We start from the raw sequence: 24,941 nt of genomic DNA, 5'->3' as shown, positions 1-24,941 counted from the left end.
GTCCAACTTCCAACCTTATCTTCCCATTCTATTACTAATTTTATCTCCAACAACCCTCTTTAGAAATAGCTAGATTAATTTCTTATGGGTTTGATTTTTTAACCCAAGTGACCAAGAGATCCTCAATTCAAAAGATAATGATAAAAAATACTACTTCACATCTTGCTACTATTATAGAAAACTCAAACGTAATGAGTGAATATGCATATGTATTTCCCGTCAACAAAAATTTCACACTTGTACACACTCGACAATGCACAAAGATCACATAGGAGTAGAACTGACATTTATTCATGTTGTGAGTCAATTTAAAAGGAGCTCACACTGACAATTTTTGGTGGGCAACCCAAGTGATCCAATTCCTTGACATGTTTACCCGATTAAATCTATGAATATGTACCATATGTTCTTCCATGAGGTAATCACGAAATTTAAAAGTATTGCCTTTTTTTTTAATGTCATTAAAGCTATTGGTTGTGAGATTTTTATTATTTTCTTTTTTCTACATAGTGAAAGTTTTTTTTTTTTTCCTTCTAACACACCTCATTAGTTTATAAACCACATTAAATATATGTGTTTATTTTATTTTATTTTCTATTTCTGGACGTGATTTATTGGTGTTCATTTTTACAGATGTATGTATCTCTCACATGAGGCCAAGGATAAAATGACTATTCTTCCCCCCATTATGTCAACACATATTTTCGTTGACATTTTTGTGTGCTTAGTTATTTTACACATACACCTATAAAATTAAGAACAATGAACCTTAATATAATATCTTGGAATAAGAGACTCCATTTTGTATGTCCTACATCACATCAGACACATGAGGATAAAATAATCACCCCAACCCCATAAAATGTATAAACTAAGCATTTCTTTATATACTGCCTCCATATTTAACAAGAACCATGTTTATAAACAAATATTTCTATTTTAAATTTTATCACATGAGGTTGTTTGCCAAAATTGAATTTGTTTGATTGCATGAATAGAAAATAATTTGAAACACATTTTTGCAATATATTCATTTATTATATTTTGGTATGAGATATGATGGTAAAAATGATAGAGAGGGTTTTATAAAAGGGATGAAATTGAAACTACAAAGCAATTACTCGCAATTAAGAGGAAGCAATGTAAAAATCTTATGGGGGAAGGAAAGGTTATTGTTGGTCATCCATTTATAGAAGCCTTATTGACTGTCATTAAAGCCTCATGTATATAATGTATCAAAAAAAAAAAAGCCTACGTGCATTCGGAGGGCAAGGCTGGCCTACACCTCCACTCAGGCGGGGGCGACGGCCCTTGTGGGCGCCGGGCGGCGGGCGGGCCGCCTCCTCTCCCCCTTTCCGGGTTTTTGGGGGGGGCCTCCTGCTGGCGGGTGCCGGTTTGGGTGCTCTTGGTTCGGGGGTGGTGGTCGTGCCTTGTTTGCCCCTTTCCGGCTTTGTTTGTTCGGGCTTGTTTCTCCGCTGCCTGTCCCTGGGGGCTCGGCCTCTTCCCCCTGGTCCTTGCTGTCCCTTGCCTTGTGTTGGTTCCGCCTCCGTATATTGTTTTTGCCAATTTTTGTAATAATGCATTATAGTGAAAAGCATAAAGAAGTTTTTTAAATGGCTAATTAATATTTTGTCTACAATTGGCTTACGTATTTATAATAGATGATGTTAGCTCGTTTATTGACTAGTTGGGCTATAAGTACATGTATTTCCCTGTATCGGTGCTATTATTCTTGTGGCTTCCCCATGAAAATTACACATCGCGTTAAAAGTGACACGAGCCCAAACTCTATAATTATGCAATCAACCATTTCATGATGGTAGTGGGCTGTTTGATGTTCACGGACCTAGCCACTGACATCACGGGTTACGCTTCGATACACCTGTCGGAAGGGTAGTAGCACTCAGGGGCGGAGCCAAGATTGAACATGGAGGGTGGCCGAATGTATGTGGGCCAATGTGGGACCCACGGTAGGTCCCATCTCATAATATATTATTATATTTTAATGTAGAGTCTACATTAAAAATTAGGTAAATTAATAGAAAATTCGTGAGTGTGAGAGTGAATAATTTTAGAAAGAGAGAGTGAATACCTTATGTGGAGAAGATTTAGGAAAATTTCAAAGTTTGCTAACAACTTCAATATTTTGTGAGACGTGTGAGAAAAAAAACAGAAAAAATAGGGAATAAAAGAGGAGATTCATGAGAGAATAAATATAAATGAAAATAGGAGAGAATATATAAGGAGAAATTCATGGATCGTGAGTTAGTTTTTAATTAGAATTTAACATTTTATTCTTTAAAACTAGGAATTTAATGATAACCATTAGATAGAGATTATGAATGACATTTGCACCCATCATCTTATTTTTAATTTTTATTTTTAATTTTTGGAGGGGGCCAAATAGTGGTATTTCACATTTAAAGATAGAGAAATAAGGAAAAAAAACAAGGATCTTTACAATTTCAAAAAATCCGGGGGGGGCTATGGCCCCCTCCGGTCCCAACGTGGCTCCGCCACTGGTAGCACTCATGGCGCTACCTAACCAACACATCTAGACACCTAGTATTCATGTACTTAGGTCTAAGTGAATATATATATATATATATATAAAATCAAGGTAATGGGCGAACCCGCAACCCTTGTTGGCATGTATGTACAAGAGGGCAAAATCCCACAATTCAATCCACACATTCACATCATTCCCATATCACAATTCATGAAGAAAGTAGAGGCAATCAGGCAAACATAGAATAATATTACCTTCCGTTCGCGCAAAGTCACACACAATTTATATTATAGTACAATATGACAATATAAATGAAGATTCAAATAACACCAACAATTACACAAGATATCGTTAAGTGTTTTCTTCACCTTTTAAAGTTAATAATGCTCTTCAAAGTCCCAAAAGATTCACCAAAGAGAGTGCAATTGATCAAAATAACCATAGGAACATAAGAAAGTGAGTGAATAACAATCGATGATCGATCGAGGGTCAAAAGAGGACCAAAACACACATCCCGAATTGGTCAGTTGGATAGGTTTATAGGACCGGTCGATTGGCCAATCAACCACCCCGCTAGAATGGTCATGGGCAAAAACCCCGATTTTGACTTGGATTCAAAATCAATTTAAAATGGGACCTTGGGGTCTTTCAATAACATTTTTAGGGTATCGAAAGTACCATCTAAACATCCCAACTAGGACTCAAACGAAAAACCCCAAATTTGGCTCTTTGTGTCCGCTCGCGAGCGACTTAGAGAGGTTCAAAATGTTTTCGAGTGCAAGGATTAGTACAACCAAGTCTCAAAGATGTTGAGAGACACAGAGAAATAAGGGAGAATATTCAATACAACCTAACAACTCCAACAACCATAACCTAGCATTCATTGCTAATAAACAACATCACAATTCGGTTAGAAAAGAGGGTTTTCAAGAATACTCACATTTCTAAGTGTTATTGTGACGATTCGGGCTTCAATGTGTCACCACACATGAAAGAATCACCAAATCTCTTGGGTTTCTCCTCTCCTAGGCCCTCAACACCTCTTTAGCATTAAAAAAATGCGTTTATGAGGAGTAGAAACTTTAAATAGGGTTTTAAACCCAAAATACCATTTTTACCCCAAATTGGTCAAGGGGTGATTGGATTAGTCTGGTCAACCAACTCGTTTGACCGGCCCTTCAATGCCCCTCAAAGGAATTATATTTTATGAGGAGTAGAAACTTTAAATAGGATTGTATTTTATTAATAGTTTAACACTAATCAAAGGAATTCCAAGTTATTGCTTCTATATCGATTGTTCCTAGAGTCAATAACACCATCTAGTCCCTGCATAGCACTGTCTAAGGTTTTTTTCTTCTTCTTCTTTTCTCTCTCTAGAGATGCCTAACATTCATCAATGCCTTGGAAAGAAGTCTCTCATAGGAAATGGATGATCAATTTCCTTGTTAAAAATGGACAAGATAATGGTCTGATCCTCCAGATAGAATGAAGATTGATAGTTTAATTTTAATTGTAGTGTATTTGTGCTTTCCTTTCATTTTCTGTATACCATTCATATTCATCTGTTATGTCGGAAAGAAGTTCACAATTTTGGTGCTGGGGCGATAGGGACATTGAAGTAAGAGACAAAACTACCGAGATCTTGAAACCCATTGTTTTTTCCCAAAGAAAAAGAAAATATGTAGAAAACCGAATCATTTTCTTTTTCTATTTCTTTCATCATAATCTTCACTTCACCAAATCTGACCTTCTTCATCCCTCTTTTGAATTCTTTGCCTTTGTTTATCCATTTTCCCAATTCTCTTAAGACAATAGTCGATTAAATTCAGACTAAATGGACTCCTGATCAGCATTAGTTTAGTCTTTTGTTCTGTTCTGACAAGGATGTCTTCATCTCTTTTCAAAAGGAATATTCAATTCCAAGGAATTAATCTGCGTTAATTATTGCAAGAGATCACAAAGTTGTTGTCCTACTCGTCACAAAGACACATGAAACCTTGTTGTAAAGCATCTCTTATTGCCTTTATTGTAAAATTAATTAAGAAAGTGGTAAGTGTAGTGGGGGATCCACTATATTTTGTGTTTAAGCCAATTGACAAAGCAGTTATGTAATAATAGATAACTATACTTTTATTTATTTGAGTAGGATTTTCATATTATTTTTTTCCACTTAATTAAGTCTAAATGAAACTCTAATTAATGAATTAGAATTAAAAAAATAATATTATAAACAAAATAATGAAATACGAAACATATTACTGGAAAAAAAATTCAAATGCTCTCCCTTGCTCTCTCTTGCTCTCTCTAGCTTTCTGTGTGACTTCTCTTGAAAGAAACCTCCTCCATCACTGTGTTTCGCTATTTTGAAAGCTTGATAATAATCTGCTAGAATACAAGAAGGCATCAAGGGAACGTAAACACAAAGAAGTACTTTCTATGTCTAGATCTATTGCAGTCAATATTATTAATTGTTTAACAGAAAGAAATACTCAAAGCAAATCATCTTTTAAGAATCAATACTTTAATTAATTACTAAAAAAAATTAAAATCTCCACTGGAAGACTCACCCACCACAGCCAGGTGTGCGACAGGGGGTGGAACCACCGGTTTATAAACTTGGGGTTGGCAAAAAAAAAAAAAATCTTTATTCGTTTATTTATATTAATTTCAGAAAATATTTCATTCTTTATTTGGATTAGAGTTTTGAAGACGAGTGTTGAATTAAAGATTATTTTCTTCAATATTGTGAAAATATTTTATACTCAGTTACTCACTCGTTTAAGAACTTGTATTGAAAGGAAATAATGTTTTGATAATTATCTTAATTATTGCAAAATATATTGAAAGAAAATAGATTTAATTTTTTTTCTTCTTTTTCGGTAAAATGTATCACGGGCTTCACGTGGGAAGGAAAAGAAACAAATAAATGCTCATTCTTATTCAATTGCATTGCTTGTAAGAAAGAGTAAGACTAGCATTTTCTCAGATTAATCAGTGGGCGCCGCCGCCGCCCGATTATCCGAGATTCCGAATAATAGGACCACAATGAAAGTTTTGATCTCATCTCTATCAAAATGACACGTGCTATAATATAATGTCTCCTTTTTAAAAAAAATGACACGTGCTATATAAGAGGATAAATTAATCACGTGATCGACGTCATACGGTTTGCCGCGGCGGTAGGTGGAGGTTTCGTGGTTTCACTGGTATTTCTTCTCAGTTGTAACTGTCGGCTGCGTTTCTGTTCGGTTCTGATTTTGTCACAAACACACCATTGAATCTTGTTGAGATTCGTTTTCTTCGACTTACAAGGTATTCTTCATTTTCCTTAGTTTAAGTCTACCTCTTCTTCGATTTCTTTTTTTGTTTTTTTAAGATCATAGTGAAATCGGAGTGATTCTGGTGAATAGGAAGAAGCAATGGGGATCCCATCGGAAATGAGAGATGCGTGGGTTAATAGAAGAAAATCACTATTGATTCCTTCTCCATACGAAGAAGAGAGACGCGCCGCTACAAAACGTTGTACTGAAGGTATTAGCTTTACCATTTCATTATTATCGTTACTGTTTTAATTATTTCCAGGGTTCGTAGCTTGGTCTTTAGTTGTGTCTCGATCGAATCCTTGCAGTTGTTTTCGTTGTCGGGGTTTTTTTTTGTCTTCTTTTCTTTATGGGTTTTACTTTTTGTTTTTTGTTCTTGTTGATGATTGTGATCTTGTAGGATGTAACCGAAGGTTTCATTCTTATACTTAGCATCCGTCATGACATATTGGTTTCTTGCATTTCGTTGGTCTGCAGAGGGGGTTCGTGCTGGAACTAAGGCAGCTGCGATTGCTTGCGTTGTGACTACTGTGCCCACGGTATTCTCTCTCTCTCTCTCTAAACACCGCCACCCCGAAAGAAAATGGCTGGGATGGGTTTTGCAAATAGGATGCTATTTGTGGCCTGTGGGTGGTTAGAGAATGAAATCATCAAGATCGTAATGTATTTTGATTATAGGTTCGAAATTGTTGTTTCGAAGTGTAAGGGGATTCATAATGGGGTCTTTTTCTACCATTGGGGTTATTGCCCTTTGAGATAGAATTAGATTTACTCTTCTTAGTTGGAGTCAAATTAATTCAAGTTCGGTTGCCAGACTCGTCGGCCAGTTTATCAGCACTCCATTGTCTTGTCATGGCTTCTACTGGGTAACAATATACAGTTCAAAGACACTTGAATTGTTGGCATATGATTGTGGAAACCACAAGACCATTAATTATTTGAAAGAAGATAATAATGGATTTTGATTTGTCTGATCCATTTCTTTCTTTTTACGTATTTTACTCTTCATTTGTTTCTCAAGTTTCTAGTCAAAGCCATCGAAAGAACTAGAATTAAACATCCTACTTTCTACTATTGGTAAAAGATGAGGATTTTTCTTAGAAACAAAATAACCCTCAAGTCCCTATCTTATATGACTATTACATGGTGCTGATCCTGCCTATACTGGGGCCTGGGAGGGGTGAGTTCGGAAATGATCCTAACCTTTGGTCTTCTTTTTGTGGAAAATGATCACAATGAAGACTCAAAATCCAGGCAGTTATCCTGGCAGCATGAACCATCCACCATTATGGTTTCTCTTACTCTCCCCCCTTATCTTTTGTTTTTTGAATATTATTTCAGTTACTTGCGGTTCGTATGATTCCTTGGGCAAAGCAAAATCTTAATTATACTGCACAAGCACTGATCATATCTGGAGGTACTACTACAACTCATATTCTCAAATTCATATTGTTCTGATTTAAGCAAAACTTGTACACTATATTTTCATTGTTTTTCTTTTGGTCTTATTAGTAATTCCAGTTAAGTTGTATTTTCCTGCCTTTGGGGATTTCGAATGAAAATTGCACTACTATTTTCTTTTTTTTTTTTTGTGGGGGGGGGGGGGGGGGGTGCGGGGAGTTGTTGTTTGGGAGGGGAAGAGAGGAATGGCATTCTAAAATATAGGTCGCCTATTTCATTAGCATTTATTGGATTCCGTTGGAAGATATGATTGTACTGAGAAGTGAGAAGCCGGGGCCAAGGTTCTTCCAAAGAACTCCCATTTCAATATGTAATGTTGTCCTTTATTGCACAGAAACTTTCCTTGCTGATCAATAGATGAAACCCCACCTTTAGAGCCATCAGTTCTACCTTTTTAGAATTGCCTTTCTATGATAAGGCCTAAAGCTGGAGGAAGTTTTACTATCTTCTAAAAGTCTTACATGCGCTTATTCCTGCTGGACCGGGAATCACTAAGCAGCATCACCTAATTTTAATTTTGTCACTCCCTTCGGAGGAGGCTGCCATGAAGCTATCATGCTGTCTATACATTCCTTATTCCCGAGAGGAAAGCAGAAAATCAATGGTCTGTAATTCCCCATAATTAGACCACTCAGAAAGCCTTAAAAAAATCATCAGCTGCTGCCTAGTAAGCAACTTTTACCTTTATTATATATTATATCAATTTATCTTGTTGGAAACCAGAACCTTGTCTTGGATATACCATAGCATGTTTTTCTTCCAATACATAAGCAATTAAGATTACCCTGTTACATAAGATTGTGCATTGGGTGGTTTTATAATAATTATTATTATTGTTTTTTTGGTGGGGGAGGGTCATATTCATGGGTGGATTTCCGAGGTTTGGATGAATTGGAAGAAGTTAATAGAACATGGACTTTAGAGAAGATTCAGCTGCTCCTTGCCCATTGGCCTATTCTTGTGGGAATCCTGGTTCAATAATTCAAACTTGAGTTTAATCTCGCCTTTTCAGGAAAGCAAGTTGGGTTGAGTTTTCAGTAAGGCTTTGCAATTTTTTAATTTAATTTTTATTATTATTTTCTCTGGTGGTGGAACTTGGACATCCATCTCAAGGGGCATTAGGTATCATTTGGGGCTGAAGCTTGTGTCCAGTCTATTTTGGGCCTCTTGAACACACTTGATGACCTCATATTTATGAAAAGAATTAGTGTAAATAAGATCAACATTTTGGACCTGAAGTTGGAACTGCTATGTGGAAATAAAATCCTAATATGGCCTATTGTACACACAATATACTCATGCAAACTTTTGTATATTATTGTTCAAGTGAGTCTAGCTATACAATACATGTCTCCATGGTTATAATTACAAATTTCAAACCATAATTGAAAGGGTAAAGTTACAACTTGCGAACCAACTCTTATCTGCTGAGCGCAAGCTGCAGACCTGCCTCCACCAGCTTCAACAGCTAGTCCAGTTCTAGCCAGATCCAGTAAGCTGTATGCTATTATAATTTGTGCACATTAGCATGATCTTGGGTGTACTTGGGTTACCCATATAATCCCCAGCCAAGTGTTGCTGCAAGCCTGCAATAAGCTAGAATATGTTGTTACCTGTTACAGTAACAATCGGGCAAATAAATGAAGGACTTCTGGCAACTCCAGCTCCAGCTGCTCAAATGGGGAAATGTTTCAGTCTCAATTTGAGATATCTCGACTTGATCAAATTGGGATACTCTTATAAAGTGGGCTGGTTTGAGTTGGTTTGGATCTTGGTTGAACCACGATCTCGGTGAGATCTTGACTCAGTTAAGATGTTGACTGAGTTTTACTACTTTGTTATTCCCCACTAGATCGCAACTCGCCTTTACCGAAAACAAGATATCTTGTTGAGATCTTGTGAGCTGTCAAACTATGTCATAATTCCTCAGTGTGCTTGTAGTAGAACTCTTGGTTCAAAGATGTATCATAGCTTCTAGTGATGCTTGTGAGTGGAGGTGTAGAATCAATAATCTCCAGCTCCTATATAGAAACTCTTATGTTTTAAACCTTAATCCATTTTTGGCCTTACATGGAGGAGTACAAATACGAATTTGTGAAATTTATTTTTCCTTTTACTGCTTGACCAAGAGCTATCGTCATTGGCTAATTAAGTTCATTTCTTTCTGTTATTTTCCTGTAGAGTCCCCTCAATTGTCTCTTATGTATAAATAATGATCTGTATGCAATAGAGAATGTCAGTGTTTTCACTCAGGCTGCGTTTGTTTGCTGGAATAAAGGTGGGGTGGGAAAGTGAGAGACAAACTTCCTTGAATCAAGAAAACTTGTCTGGTGAGGTGGCAGCCCAACTTCCCTACCCCAAGGCTTTTTAAAACCCCACAAATTAGGTGGGATTTTGTAGAAAAGTTTGGAAAAGTAAAAAGTGGGACCCACCACTATCACTTTTCCACAAAACCCTTTCCTTTCCTTTCCTTTCCTTCTCCCTCACCCCACTACACATGTGGCCCACATGTTTTTTTTCCCCCACCCCACCTTTGCAAACAAATGCAGCCTCAGAGTTGTATGCCCCATGTTTTGTCCACTCAATAAGGGATGTCTGTACCCTTCAGTGAGGGAAACATAAAACAGAGATTCTTGTAAAAGAATAAAAGGGTAAAAACTGGGATTTTGGCAAGGTTTAAAGGGATAGAAAAAAAATCTGATACTGGTCAATAGAATTAATGTACGAGCGCATCCAAAGGGTGGTTCGCCTGGATTTGCTCCAATAGTGTGTAGAGAGTTAAATTTTGTGCAACCATTATATGTATTGGCAAAACCATTATTTGTATTGGAATCTTATAGTAGGTCACTTGGGGATCTCATGTTGGCTTTTAATTTCTTTTATATAAATTGGTCAAACATTGAATTGCCCAGAAATAAAATTAAATTATGCTGTAGCTATTCAAAGTGCCATATTTGATCACTTGTTGGATATAGCTAGTCAGGAGTCTAGATTAGAAAACTCCTAGTGTAGTTAACTTTTATCTTTTTAATTCTAGAGATAGATAAACAAGACTGTGTATTCATATGCTTTAGTTGGGTTGCATAGATAAGAATTGGTCGAAACCTAATGGTTCTTTTCTTCTTCTTTTTTTTTTTTTGGTGCTTTATTTTTTGTTTGCTGGGGGTGGGTTGGGAGGGTGGGGGTGGAAGGGGAAATTAGTTAATCCTTAGTTCTCTTATTGAGAGAGAGTTGCCTGCTATTCTTTTTTCCTTTCGGAATCGGTTAATCCTAATTTCTCTTATTGATATACTCTTTCTCTTTGTCTCTGTCTCTCTCTTTCTCTGTGTCTTTTATTCCATTACCTGTTTAAACCATATTCTTGCTGTGTTGCTTTTGTCATTAACTGGTATTACTCTCTTTGGACCTTGGAACTGTCCACTTTGGGCATTGAATGCATTAAATTGTAGTTAACTCTTTGCAAACTACTCTGACTAATCTTGCTTTTGTTCTAAGGTTAGGTCAACTTGGAATCCATTTTCTAGATGAATGATAAACTAGGAAAGTAGATTAAAAAATTTGGGTGGTTTGAATACTGAATGCCATCTTTATTCATTTTATTATTATTAATTATTTTCTAAATAACTCTTTTTTTTTCTTCTAAATAACTTTTCTGTGTAATTAACTATTTTTGAGGAAAACCCGCTTTGAAAATATTGTGATGACAATTTGGGTGGGGCATGCTCATACATCACCAGGTAAAAGCAGCCTGTTTGCTTTGTATTTCTAGGCCTGACTGACTTCATCTGAAGTATTTGCCATCTTATTTCTCTGGTTTGCATGATGGCTAAGCATCTGAAAATAATCATGAGTTCTTTCTCTGTTAGTCATGGTGATGGTGTAGCTAACATCCTGTAGAAATGGGATTTTTATCAGCTCAAACTCTGAAATGCTCATGTTTGCTCAAGTGGGTCATACATGATGGACAGTTGTCTTATTTTAATCCTAGGGTTAGCATTTTACCAACCCGTTAACCATTGTTTTTCTCATTCCTCCTCCTAACCTATTCTAACTCCAATCTTGTCTTTTGGCCTGCATCTTGTCCCTCTGCTTTCTCCTTCGGCTCTGGCACTGATGCAACCACCTTCCTTCTCCTCTCTCATCCTCTCCGGCAACGTTCTGCTTGGCATGATAACAGCACCAGAACAAGCCCCAACACTTCCCTTCTCAACAGCCTTGTCCCTGCAGGCCCTGCTGGCCGGCTCTCTGCTCTTCCCTCCTCTCACTCCTATACTCTAGTGGTTTTCTCACTCTCTCTCTCTCTCTCTCTCTGCAGTCTCTTTTTCCTTCTCATACTCTAACCTTCTTAGTCTTTCTCTCTGTTTCAATTGCAGAGAAGCCCAGAATCCTTACCAAACCGTCAATTTTGTTATTTTATTGGCGGAAGAATTGGAGAAGCAGAGATTTGTCTCTCTACATGTATGAATAATCAATTCTCCAAATGAGTGTATTCTTTTAATTAATTAATTGATGGGTGAGGAAGGAAGAAGCAAATATATAAACAAAGGTATTCTCAGAAAGAGATCAACCTCTTAACATGCCGCATCTAAAGTAGATAAAAGCTAATCAAAGTTCTCAATTAGATGATGAAGTGTGTCTGGTTTTCTTGGAAAGTTAGAAATCATAACTAAATGAAGAAAAACAACAAAACCCATGGCACCACATGTTTTGGGGAGTGAGGTGAGACTTGGGAGAGAAGGAAGAGAAAGGCGTTGTTGGACCCAAAGCCGAATGGGGAGGATGAGAGAGGAGATAGACATCAATGACACCGGTACAGTGCCGTGCTTTAGCTGAAAATGGAAAAGGCTGAGGGAGAGGATGGAATCATAGAGGCAGAGTTGAGAGGAGGAGACTTGGATTAGGGGAGGATAGAGCAATGGCTAAGTGATGTAAGCCATATTAAGGGCCAAAATAGGGCCTAGGGTTGTTCCCCCAAACCCTATGCCCCCTAGTACCACTAGGGGTATTTTTGGTAATTCTTCACATTTTCGTTAGAGTCCAAATTAGGGTTTAGTTGGTTCCATTATGTTTGTGGGACCCTAGATCTATTTTGTTTTCAAATTTGAGTCTTTAATTGTCGAGTTACTGAAGAGTCCTAACTCTTGATTAGAGTTGGATTCCTAAGTTGTGAAGGAGTCCACTATAGTAGTCCTACTCTTGCAAAGAATCCATATATACTGATAGAATTCAAATTGGATTCCTCTAGGTTAAATTTTGAAGGTTCCTTGTGTGAATAAAGTCCTAGTCAATTAGGAGTTTCAGTTTGATTTGCATTGCAAATTAGAGTCCCTTTAATTTCTCTCATTAGGCTATAAATAAGCCTTCTAGCGTTGTAATAAGCTAGTTGATTTATGAATAAAATATTGATTTGAGTGTTGGAGGCAAGCATGAGAGGTTGTGGGTTCGCTAGAGGAGGCCCGAGGCCCGCAGCTACTTCAACATAGTGATTTCTGCAGAATTTTCTGAATTCCAACATTCTTCTTCAAGTCCCAAGTAAGTATAAGCCCCCTTTTGCCACCCCAGCTCCATTCCTCCTCTCCTCTCTCACCCACAGCTTCCCCTACCCTTTAACCCTAGTTTTCTGCAACCCAGCCCCTACCAACCCCTGCAATTGCCTCCTCTCCATCCCTGTTACATAATCCCCTAGCCTCGCCAAACCCTAGTCTACCATTTTAGCCTTTTTCCCTCAACCTTTTTCTTCTCTTTTCTCCTCCTAAAACCTCCAGCACTTCTGGAAAGTTCCAGAAAACTAAAATTCAGAAGTACAGGAAATATTTTAAGACCAATAGAACCCTATCCCCTTGGTCCAAACCTTTCCCCTTTTAAACTTAAAACATAACTACAGTCCCCTACTGTTAATCCCAACTTCCACATCTAAAACCTTAATATTCTGCAATTTACCTTCTTATTAGAAACCCTAACCCTAGAATTCTTCAAACCCTAATTTCTGAAACCCTAACTCAAAGTTCCAGATCTGAAATCATTAAGACAGCAAGGTTTCAAGTTCTAAAAACACAGAACCCTAGACCCCTAAGCCTGGCCCAACCTACCCACCCTAACCCCCTAGCAGCTATAGAATTTGTCGAAAAAAATCCTCCACTGAAGGATATTCCAGCCCTAGAAGACTGTTGATTCTAAGGAAGAGGATCCTGGAGGTGAGCCTAGATCTAGCATTATTCCATTCGGTCAAATCCTAGATCTAGGGCATTATTCCATTCACTCTTGGGGGGCCTTTATACACAGCATTCAACTGGGGGGGAACAAGTAGATGTCAGTGGAGCTGCTTTAATTTTCATAGCTAATTGCCTGTGTAGGACTGTTGGTGATACGTCTTTCAAAAATTTGAAGGAGAACTTCCTTGTAATTCCTGAAAGCTTCTAAGCAGGGGTTTCAATCTTCAAGACCTGATCATATCAATCTGAATCCCTCAGAGAGTAGGGAAATTTTGGAATAATCTGTAATCTGTTAGAGTTATTTTTCTTCTTCCCAACTCTCAATTTTTGCCTATGGACAATGTTTCTAGGATATATGATCCAGGCCTGATGGGTAGCACTAGAATATTTGGGTAGTTGCCCTTCTCTTGATAACCTGTGCTCAATTATTTTTATAGGTGACTGGTCTGGATATGGAGCTGGCTTTCTAGCAAGTTTTGTATCTTATACCCTACTTTCTTTGAATGCATTGGCTTTGTAGTATCTGTAGAACATTCACTATTTATCAAAATAAGTCATTCCTTCAGAGTGTGTATTGTGTGCTATTTATCATAAATTATTCATTGATTCTCCAGTGTGGAAAACTGAACTGCTACTTTGCTTACTGTTGGACAGCTTCAATTGCCACCTACTTCATCACAGCTGATAAAACTATTTTGAAGTGTGCACGCAAAAAAATGCACATTATCATAAATCAGCTTGAACGGGTAAGATTTTCACCCTCTTGAGCATGTCAAGTCGTTACTGATGAGACTTCTGTCCAAAGTTATTCTGCTTAGGCTTTTGCCATCCTTTTCAGTTTGCTCTTTTTTTTTTTTTTTTTGGTAGTAATGCGTATGATCTGTTTTTTTTTGTTATTGTTACACTATGGATGCTGCCACTTATCATTTTACTACACTTTGAATGGCTGTTTGTGTGTATTTAGCATGTTCTGCAGTCTGCATTCTTCTTGCACCCAGTGAAATACTTGGGCTGAAAGCAGATACTATAAATTATAATATTCAATGATGTATATCTTCTTTTGGTAATTAAAATTTCATTCAGAGGAGGAACAACCAAAGCCTCAGAATTACAAGCATTCTGAAGCCAAGTAGTAGAAATGGGCCAGTCTATCCTTCCTTCAATGGATAGGGTCCTCCTAGCTAGAGCATCCATTACAGAATTAACAGCTCTAGGGACAAAAGAGAAATTACAGTACGTAGGGGTTTTTGCTAGGAGATGCATATCATCAATTAAAGATTCTAGATGGGATGGGGGCTTCCTAGCCGGGTCAGATAATAGATCAATTACATTGTTGTTATCTGATTCAAGCAACCACTGCCGAAAGCCTATTGGAAACACCTCCATAAGGCTCTGCTCGTTATGCCATAGCCTCCCTCGCAGCGATATCATCAAACTCTGAAGGAATTGATACAGCCTTGAGCACATTACCACCTGAACCCCTAATTACAAATCCAACCCCCTATTTGCCACTTCCTCCCTAGAAGCATCTGCATTAATCTTTGTTAGAATTTCAGGATCCTGTGACCAGCCCAAGAATTAAGAGACAGAGAAGAAGAATGAAGAAGAGAAGAAAAAGAGAAGAGAGAGCTTATGTGTGTTGAGGCTCTCCCCTGGTACTTTATTTATAGTACAAGATCAACTACTAGTTTAGGAAACTTTCCTAAATTGAATAACTGCCAATAGGAAAATTACACGTCTACTAAAAAAAGAAACTATCCTAGGGAGATTACTTGTCAATCAAGCAATAGAAAATTAGAAAGTAACCAAAATTTAAAGCAACTGAAATAGAAAGTAATTAATAACGTAAAATAGAAAGTGAAATATTAACAATCTTAACCCATGGGCCTGGTGGAGGAACCCATACAGAGGTCTGGCCATTGCTTCAGCTATTAGAAGTTGGGCTTGAACCACTTAACTGTTGTGCCTCTACAAACTCTTCATAGGCCTTTCTAGCTAGCAGCATTGCCTCGTTGGGGGTCGATGACCGAGCTTCATTGAGGACTCTCCACAGGTACCAAAGAGTGAAAGAGATCTCAGTTTGTACCTCCTTCTCTGTTGCCTTCCCCAGGTTTGAAAAATCCTGATTTCTCAGGAGCCACTCAGCAAGGGAAATCGATGGAGCCTTTGGGACCCTGATTGTCAATTAACTACAGAACCAAACCTTTCTCACATATGGGCAATCGGAGCAAAATATGTTCAATCGTCTCCATTTCCTCTTCGCACTGATGATAATGAGGATCCAGCTGCGGCTTTATCGCACATGCCTCCCCATTGCTAAGCCATCCGCACATGCTCTATAAATAAAGTTTCTAATCTTCAGAAGGGTCCTTGACCTCCACAGCTCTTTGCATGCCTCTTTTGGAGTTGCAGTCCACCTAGAAATCCTTGAGAATGATGGTGTTTCCTTCTGGTTCAACTTTAGTGCTGTGCATTTAGCATTAAGCTCCGCCACTCTTTCTGTATAGGCCTACAATCGAAGTGGTCGAGTGGTCGCCCCACCCCCGGCCCCGAAATCTCGACCACTCTTTTTGCACATATATATTTTTTTGGTTACAGCTAGGTATGGTTGAAAAAGTTACAAAAAAAAAAACTAAAAAAAAAGGGACGAGAGGGTCGAGAGAAAAAAAAAAAAAAAGAAAAGAAAAAAAAAAAAAAGGAGAAATTGATGGGGAATGGGTTTGTTTTAAAGTTAATTTTTAATTAGAATTTACCTTCTCTTCCACTCATTCCATCCTCACCGTTAATGCACAACACTGAAGCTCTATCCGATCTGGCTTAGCTAGTTTCTAGTCAGTCAAAAAAGAGTAGGCAGACTTCACAGAGATCACACCAGATTTTGTTGCCACACAAACCAGTTTGTCCTCTCTTGTGAAAAAAGAGAGAGGGATCTTTAAAACCTCCTTCGAGACTTCTAGGTAGAATCCATGTTAAATTAAAATCCTTTTTCATAAACCCCTTGGTAGGATGAGATCGGCCACCCTTTGATTCTCCTCCGTGGGAAGATTATAAGCTGGTACTTTAAACCCTGGAAAGGTTTGAACGCAGGGGTCCTTCCATATGCTAATCTTCATTCCAACACCTACTCTTCACAGGAATCCTTTCAACAGAATATTTCGCTCCAATAGAATCAACCGCCAACCCCATGAAGGGTTTGAACCTAGCCTAGCTTCCAAGAAATCTGAGGATGGAAGGTATATATTCTTCATAAGCTATGCCCAGGTTGAATGAAGATTGGTTAATAAGTTCCAAGCCAGTTTCCCAGAAGTGCGTGTTGTGTAGATTTGTATCTCTAAAGTTCAACCTCGCTTCTCCTTTGGTAAACACAATTTATCCCAACGAATCCAGTGAGTTTTCATCTTTCCTTCCTGATCATGGTTGTTAAGGTGGTAAGGCGACCAAAGCAGTTGGGGCTCCGCCTAGGCGATCAGGCAGCAATAAGGAGACCAAAGTGGTTCGGTCAAATTTTTTCAATACAACTACTTTTAAATTGATAAATTTCTACTATAAGCTAAACAAACATTCAAGAATCACATTCATGCAAAAAAAAGAAAAGAAAAGAAAAGGAAACGGCATTCAAGAATCATAATTATGAAAGATTATCCAAAAATGAACACAAACATAAGTTCGTCTCAACAAACATTATAGCATATGGCTATGAACTATATCGAATTATAGGTATGAAAATGAAAGTAGTAATTTTACATTTTTGCTTACCTTTATGGTGTGATGCCAAAAAAGTGCCTTGTGCATAGTCCCAACATTGTTTGACCCAATTTGTTTTAAATAAATGAATAATTTTCGAATCCGAATCGGAATTGATGTCATTTTTTACCACTTTTTTAATTGAACACAATAAATTAATTGATCACATCATTCCGATTTCCAAATCATTATCCATTTAATGATTGATTGATTCCCGATTTTGAAATGACTAACTAATAAATTCATATACGGCTCTATAGAATAAAATTTTGATTTAAAAAAGAAAAAATGCTATATGTACAAAATGTCAAAAAAGCGAACGTTTTGGTGTCTAGGTGGCATTAACGTGCACAAAGCGACAAAGCGGTAGTGATTAGGCGAAAAAGCGGCTGGAAAATGCATGTCAACAAAGCAGTGGCAAATAAGGCAGTTGAAAAACCGCCTTCACCACCTAGTGGATGCTTTGAAAACCATGTTCCTGATCACTCAAAAGAATGCAGCTACTATTGTCCAGTTCTATTGTCCAGTTCTCTTATGATGGGTCTTGGGAATCTGAAAGTGGAGTGCTGTATAATTTGATGTAGGCAAAGCAGCAGCTTTCAATAATGTTTCCTTCCCCGCTGGTGAGAGTAGTCTTTTGCACCACATGTTGATTCTATTAGGTAGTTTATCATTCAAAGTATGAAAGACTTTAACCTTTGAGACTCCAATGTCCGGTGGAAGACCAAGATACCAAGATGAGCTGTACCCATAATGTATCCTCATCATTCTTGATAACCACCGCTTAATTCTTGAGGGGGTGTTCTGACTGAAACATATTGAGGATTTATTGTGGTTCACTTTTTGTCCACTGGCCCTTTCATACACACAGGGTGTCCTTCAGTTGGTAAATGAACCGAGGGCTGGTCTTTGAAAATACCAAGAGGTCATCAGCAAAGCACAAGTGTGTCAAAGGTCTTCCCCTCCCATGGATGGCAAACTCCACAAATAAACTCATATCTTCTGCTTGTCTGATTAGGGCACTGAAAGTCTATGAACAAATGACAAATAAGGCTGGGGATAAGGGAGGTTGCCTGGATGGAGGCCTCTAGAGGGTTTGACATTGCACCTAATGGACCCATTGGTTAACAGGGAGTACATCACAGTAGTAATCCAGCTCATTATCATAGAGACCACCTTGGGTATCAAACCCAAGCCAATAGAGGTTCTGTTGGAGGAATTCTCATTATACCCTATCATAGGCCCTTTGCATATCCAACTTGAACACCATACCTTCTGTTTGCCTTTTTTCCTTGATTTTATATGGTGGAAAGCTTCATGTACAGCAAACACATTTTCAGATATTGCTCTACTTGGTACAAAAGCTGATTGTGCAGGATCAGTCTAATCTGGGAGAATATTCTTCAGCCCAGATGCAATAATTTTAGAGATACCCTCCATGGAAACCCCACAGAGGCTTATGGCCCAATAGTGAATCAACTTCTTCTGGCGCAACCCTCTTTGGAATTTAAGTAATTAAGGTCTTGTTAATCCCCTCTGGCAGAAAACCTGAAACAAAGAACTGGTTAACCGATACTATTAAATCTTTTTTAATCAGCTCCCAGTAGGACTGGAAAAATAGGGGAGGGAACCCGTCAGCTGATGGTGTTTTTAATGCTCCCATTTCAAATAAAGCTGGCTTAATCTCCAATTAGGTTGGCCTTCTTGCAAGGGTAATATTCTCTTCCTAAGATACCGTCTGGTGCACAGCTTCCAGAAATTGCACAAGTGCTTCAGGGTCAGATCACTCTGATGAAAAAAGTGGTTTATAAAGCTGCTCGAACCTCTCATTAATTTGCTGCTCTTCCTCTTATCTATTCTCCATCTTCCACTTTCTGCTTTAAAATTCTGTTAATTTGTCACCTTTGGATAGTATTAGCATGAAAGAAGCTAGTATTATGGTCTCCACACTGAAGCCAGTCAATTCTAGACTTTTGGGCCCAAAGTTCCTCCTCATAAGCCAGGTATTTGTCCAACAACTTCGTCAGCACCTGTTCCTTTAGCTGAGAATCTAAAGATGGTGGCAAACTCTGCTGCTTCTCCAATTCACTTTGCAAATTCTGAATTTTAGTTTGTAGGTTACCTGATCACTTCCCTATTCCACACGTGGAAGTGATGTGACCTGACACTCCCTACCCACTGGAAGTGCGTGCATGGAAGTTATTTAGCAGGAGGGTTTGTGTCCTGCAGGCTGCATGATAACCCTGGCAATCCAGCTTCGCCGGGTTGGGTGGGGGGGGTGGCGCCTCTCTCTTGGGTTGCCTTCAGTATCATGGAGGAGAGGGGAGTGCGATTGGATCCCAGGGCAGCCTTCACCTAAACTACAGCTTCAGCAAGTGAGTCTCCAGGCTACATTAGAGAAGGCTCTGTCAAGCCTAACCTGAAAGTTTGTACCCCCTAACCGCCTGTTACTCCATGTAAATGCAGGACTTTGTGCTTGGAGATCAAGAAGCTGACACTGATCCACCATGTCACGGAACTGGCGAACATATTGGCTACCTGTACATCGCCCACCAATTTTCTCCTTCCAGCAGTAATAGGATTTAAATGCTCCTATAAGAAGCGAGTTCTCCTTTCTATTAACACTTAAGTGAATTAATTCATCCATACATGCTGTCTATTTGATTTCAAAGGGTCACCATAGATGCCTGTGAGCTGGAAAGGTGGATGGTTTGGTACTGAGATTTCCCCATCAATGAAGTTCTGAGAGGTTTCAAGTACACTAGAGCAAATGGAGATCCTTCCATAACATTGCATGCCCACCTGCCAGCCTTATAGCAGTAACCATAACCAACCCGTCCATTCTAAGTTTCCTCCTGACTTTTTTTAATCTTGCGGCTGAGCCATTTGTCTCCGTAAGAAAAATGAGATCCACTTTATTATGCTTTGAGAGGCTTGACAGACAGCGAATTGCAAGGGATCTCCCAATTCCCCTGCAATTCCAACTTAAAATCCTCATTGTCTCCTGTGGATCTGCTCTTCAGCAGTATCCCCGGGTTCTGACGATAAAAAGGCTCATCCAATTGATTCATGCATCCCCTAAACAACTTAATACTCCTTTGCTTTTTACACTTCACCTTTCATTGAAGGGAGGATTTAGCAGAGTGAGCTTTCCTTGTTCATGCTTCTTGTGGCTCGTGTCCCTTCTTTTTGGTTTGTCATCGCCTCCTCCTGCTGTGATGCTCTATCTCCTACACTGTCAGTGACCCCAGGCTGAATTTTGGCTAACATAATCCACTAGTTACTAGCTTCTTCTGCCACTACCTGTTCTTCTGGGTCCAAGAGTTCGGTGGTTGGAATGGGAATAAAGTAATTAGCAGTCAAAAGGTGGTCCCTTGGCCGGGTTATAGTGGTTACAGGGTTTATAGGCTGAGTTGTTGGTGTAGCGGTTCAGAACTCGTTGGCTGTCATACAGGTATAGGGGAGCCAGGGTTGACCTGGGGGGATGGCATGATATCCGTGTTGACATGGGGGCTTTGGTGTGGGGTCATGGGGGATTCAGTGCCAAGGACTTGGCTTAGGGACACATTGTGTTGGTGTGGGATAAGGGAAATTAAAAGGTTAGGAATATCCTGCGGTGATGGGACCTACAATGGTGTGGGAACGGAGGTACTAGGGTTAGTCAACTGGGATAGGATGGCAGTTATATGGTCCGGGTTATGGGTCAAAGCTGATTGGATTGAAAATGCTGAGGATGTATGTGTTGGGGACCGTTGTATAGAAGAAAAGGTATGATTTGGAATAGTGTGGGGATCTTGTGACGGGTTGCTGAGGGTGATTAGGCAACAAAGGGGATGTACCATTTCCAGGTGTAATGTCAGGTTGCAAGGTTTTTGAAGATGGGACATCACTTGCCTACCACTGAAAAGTCCCTGCTTGTGCTTGTTCCTGGGTCAGGTCTTGGGTTGTCTTCTCTGGGACGGTGGTCAGGTCTTTGGTTGTCTTCTCTAGGGATGGCAGGGCAACCCTGAATCAGAAGCTGCTGAACCTGCCTAGACTCCATACTCACAGTTGTTCTTGGTGAGGTCTCCTGTGGGTCAATACTCAAAATTTGTGCCGCTTCCATGGACCTTGTGTCGGGTGACTGACCCCGTATTGAGGGCTGAGTCATCCTTATAACGTTCTTTGGTTGCTGGTCTCTCATCATATAGAGATTATCACATCTAGTTTCATCGTGACCCAACTTTGCACAAATATAAAACACCAGGGGTTACCTCTCATATTTAAAGGACACTCCTACCTTCACTCCAGACCTACTCCTTGCTGCGACTAATATTTTCAGAGACCTCACGGCTATCAGAATCCAGCATCTAACGTATTGCACCCATTGACCAAACTGGTTGCCTGAGAAAACCATGGCCCTCCTTGCCTCTCCTATCTCTGTTGCCACTTGGTGTACCACAGTTGCAGTGATCATCTCTTGAGGAAGGTCATGCAGCTGGACCCAAAACTCTGTATTCGTAGAGCTCCATTGCTTCTCCTAATTCCACCTCTCCCGCAAGATTAGGTTACTAGAGACTGACCAAAGGCCCTCCTCCAAAGTGTTGAAAAGGTCGGCAGGGTTTTGAAACTGGAAGAGGAAGCACTGAAACCTCTACTGGAAACCTTGGGTTCCATGTAGCTGGCAGCGCCTCAAAAACAGCTTGCTGTTGAAACGGTTTCCGAGGGATAACCCAACCAACGAGTGAGTTTGATGCCGTCAAAAGGTTGGCAAACCTCCTCAGGTTCTTCTAACACTAACTTCGTCCTCATAATCCGTTGTGTCTCTCTCCTTTCCCATGTTTGGGGGGTTGGGCAGACGATGATACGGATTTTGCATGGTAGACAGGAGGCTATAAGAGTAGAATGAAAGACTCAGAAGCTCGAACTGGAATGCAGAATCACTTACAATGGAGGAGACATCACTCACAATGTAGAAAGCTTAATTTTTTTTTTTCTGGACTTCCAATGATGTATGTCATGTTCTCCTTTCTCTTGTTTAAAGTTTGAGTACTAATTGCATAAGAATGGGAATAGTGTACATCATAAGCCTCTCCATTGTTTCAAATTTTAGTTTGAATTGCAATATGAATGAGAATAGTGTATATCATAAGCCATATCAGTCCTTACTTGGCAACACCGCATCGGGTAAATTCAATGATACCAGTAGAGTTTTTATGTTGCTGTTGGCTCTTGGATGCGTTTGCAGCTTACAGAAGGATCTCCAAGAATTATCCTTGGAGCCTCTGGTTTGCACCGATGATTGCTTGTTATTCTTTGAGTTTTTGTTTTCTCTTTGTCCAAGCTAAGGTCCTTAACTTTGTTTCTCCCTTTGTTTGCAGGATCCACCATAAAATTTGTGAAAAACTAGAGACATGGGACTCGATCTTAGGATCCCAGTGGGCAGCGTAGAATTTCCTGTAGACACCCTGATGATAAAAACTTTTGTTAGTGTGAAAACTGTGGCATCTGTAACTTTTCAATGTTAAGACATTTATTCAATCTTTTTTCCCCCAAATGAGATGATGTTTTCAATCTATTTTCTGACTTCGAATTCAGAATTTTTAGCTGCATGATCACTTTGATTTAATTCAGTTGATTAGCTTAACTATCAACTTTGGCAATCTCAGGACTCTCTCAGCACTCGGCCAACATGCCGAGCATAACCCAATAAAGTGAACCAAACCCGAAGTAAGATGCCATATCCCATGTTGTTGGAATTGTGCATCACCTGACTCAAAATCATTCTGGCTAGTCTAGCTGAAGACATTAACCGCAGTAGGCTCCTTTAACCAAGTCTCACTTTAATCGCCTTGGAAGTCATACCTTCCATTTTGGGTAGTTAGTCACTTCAATGCTTGTTAATGCTTTACATATCTCCTTGTGTTGTTGCATTCTGCTTTTGGTTAGCCGGAAGTGCAGGGGAAGGCTGTTTCAACTTCCTCTTTCTAGTCCTGCTTTCAAGTTTCAACATCTAGGTACTCACTCTTAGGTTTAATTTGTTTCAGGCAAAGTCAGTACTTTCAAGTAGGTGCCATTAAAGAATAAGGTGGTATGTAGGCACAATCTGTCCTCCTTTCCTTGAAGGGCCCTTCAGAAAACAAGAAACAATCTGTCTTTTTTGCTCTTGTAAATACTTACAGGTAGTGAGTGGGAAAAAATGGATAAATGGAAAAAGAAAAATGATGGAGGAAAAGGAGTGAGAGTTGAGGAGCCCTTGAATTGGGTTTTCAGAAATGGTCGGGTATAAACTAATAGGAAGTCAACTTTTTAATCTCAACCCTCTATTTGATATATTTTACGTTGCACAATGTGGTAGCAACTATGTATTACTATGCATAGTAGAGAGATGTGCACAGACAATATTTTTTTCCTCAAAATGCATGCCATATAATGTATTGAATTTTACTCAAAGCAATCATAATTAACTACCCAAAAACATTTGAAGTTCTGAATCTTCATGTAAAAATTTCAACTTCAGCTGAAAATTTTCCATCCACTTAAAAGGGCAAAAAGAAAAAAAAAACATAATAAGGATGTGACACAATAACTAATCCTTTAACCAAAAAAGACACAATAACTAATCCGTGTGACAGGAACTGAAGAGTGTCCGCATTTAAGGAGCAAAGACTTGGCTCCCCTTTGATGGTGTTAGAGATCAGGTTTTGGGATTTTCAGAAACTGTGGGAATTGAGTTGAGGGCCTTGAGGCCATTGTTTTGTGAAAAGTGGTATAAATAGGGTATAGGTGGGCCACCATTCATTCATTCATTCATTCAGACAATTCCTGTCGGCATTAGATAAGAATTAACACCTCCAGGCTCCAACCCACAATTCCATTCAATCCAAATCTCAAGAAGACCTTTACCACCCCAAAAATTAGAAAAAAACTAAAAAAAATAATAGTCTTCTCTTAGATGTGGTAGAGATTCAAGTGTCAATCAAAGATCAAACACTGCGAGTTGAGTTGTGCCCTCGTCAGCCCCCCCTCCTTATCTTCTTCAATCCCCAGAAAGTGCCAAGATGCCCTACCATTTAAGAAAAAACAAGAGAAGCAAGCTCTGAAAGTCAAAAGTTCTGGTCTTTCTTTAATTGTAGTTTAAGCTTTCAGGGCCGTCCGTATCTTCTATGATAGAGTGTAAATGGGTCAGATTCAGATCGGATTGGCATTTGAGGGTATTAGATGGATGGATGGATCCAATAAATATATCTATTCATTTTTTGGATGTATTCACTTGGATCTTGATAGTGATTTTTCATAGAGATTTTAAACTAGATTTACTCAATAAAATAATTTTAATTTTTTTTTATTCAAATCGATTCTGTTTTTAAAAATAATTACTAAATCTCATAAAAGAGAGATAAATAAAATCTAAAAATAAATTTTTTCATAATAATAAAGAAAAATAACTTAAAAAAAAAATTCAATTTCTAGGGTGAGGAAAAAGAGTTGAAACTTTTAAGATGGGATAAGAATAAATAGAAAATAAAAGAAGAAAATTATCTATGTTTGATATTTTAAAAAGAAAAACGATAGATTTTATGTAACAAAAAAATAAAAGACCTGTTAGATTTCTAGGAGAATGATTTAAGGAGATCTTATCTCTTCTACGGAAATAATAAAGGAATTTAGTGGGTAATCATGGTTTTTCACAAGTAATAGTTTAACTGAGAGAAT

General features: G+C 38.7%; 1 protein-coding gene across 1 annotated transcript; it reads left to right on the top strand.

The window, feature by feature from the left end:
* The first annotated feature begins 5,681 nt into the window (after nucleotides 1-5,681).
* On the top strand, nucleotides 5,682-22,868 carry LOC149018322 (early nodulin-93-like). Its single transcript, XM_089152612.1, has 6 exons — nucleotides 5,682-5,821; nucleotides 5,920-6,040; nucleotides 6,307-6,368; nucleotides 7,171-7,246; nucleotides 14,157-14,248; nucleotides 22,607-22,868. Exons 2-6 carry the CDS (start codon nucleotides 5,929-5,931, stop codon nucleotides 22,616-22,618), a joined length of 354 nt encoding a protein of 117 aa, XP_089008738.1. The 5' UTR covers nucleotides 5,682-5,821; nucleotides 5,920-5,928; the 3' UTR covers nucleotides 22,619-22,868.
* Nucleotides 22,869-24,941: the final 2,073 nt, after the last annotated feature.

This window comes from Hakea prostrata, chromosome 4 (assembly GCF_041222555.1).
Source record: "Hakea prostrata isolate BN-2017 chromosome 4, UWA_Hpros_2, whole genome shotgun sequence".
In the NCBI taxonomy this organism is placed as follows: Eukaryota; Viridiplantae; Streptophyta; class Magnoliopsida; order Proteales; family Proteaceae; genus Hakea; species Hakea prostrata.
This window is presented reverse-complemented; position numbering and strand designations above follow the sequence as displayed.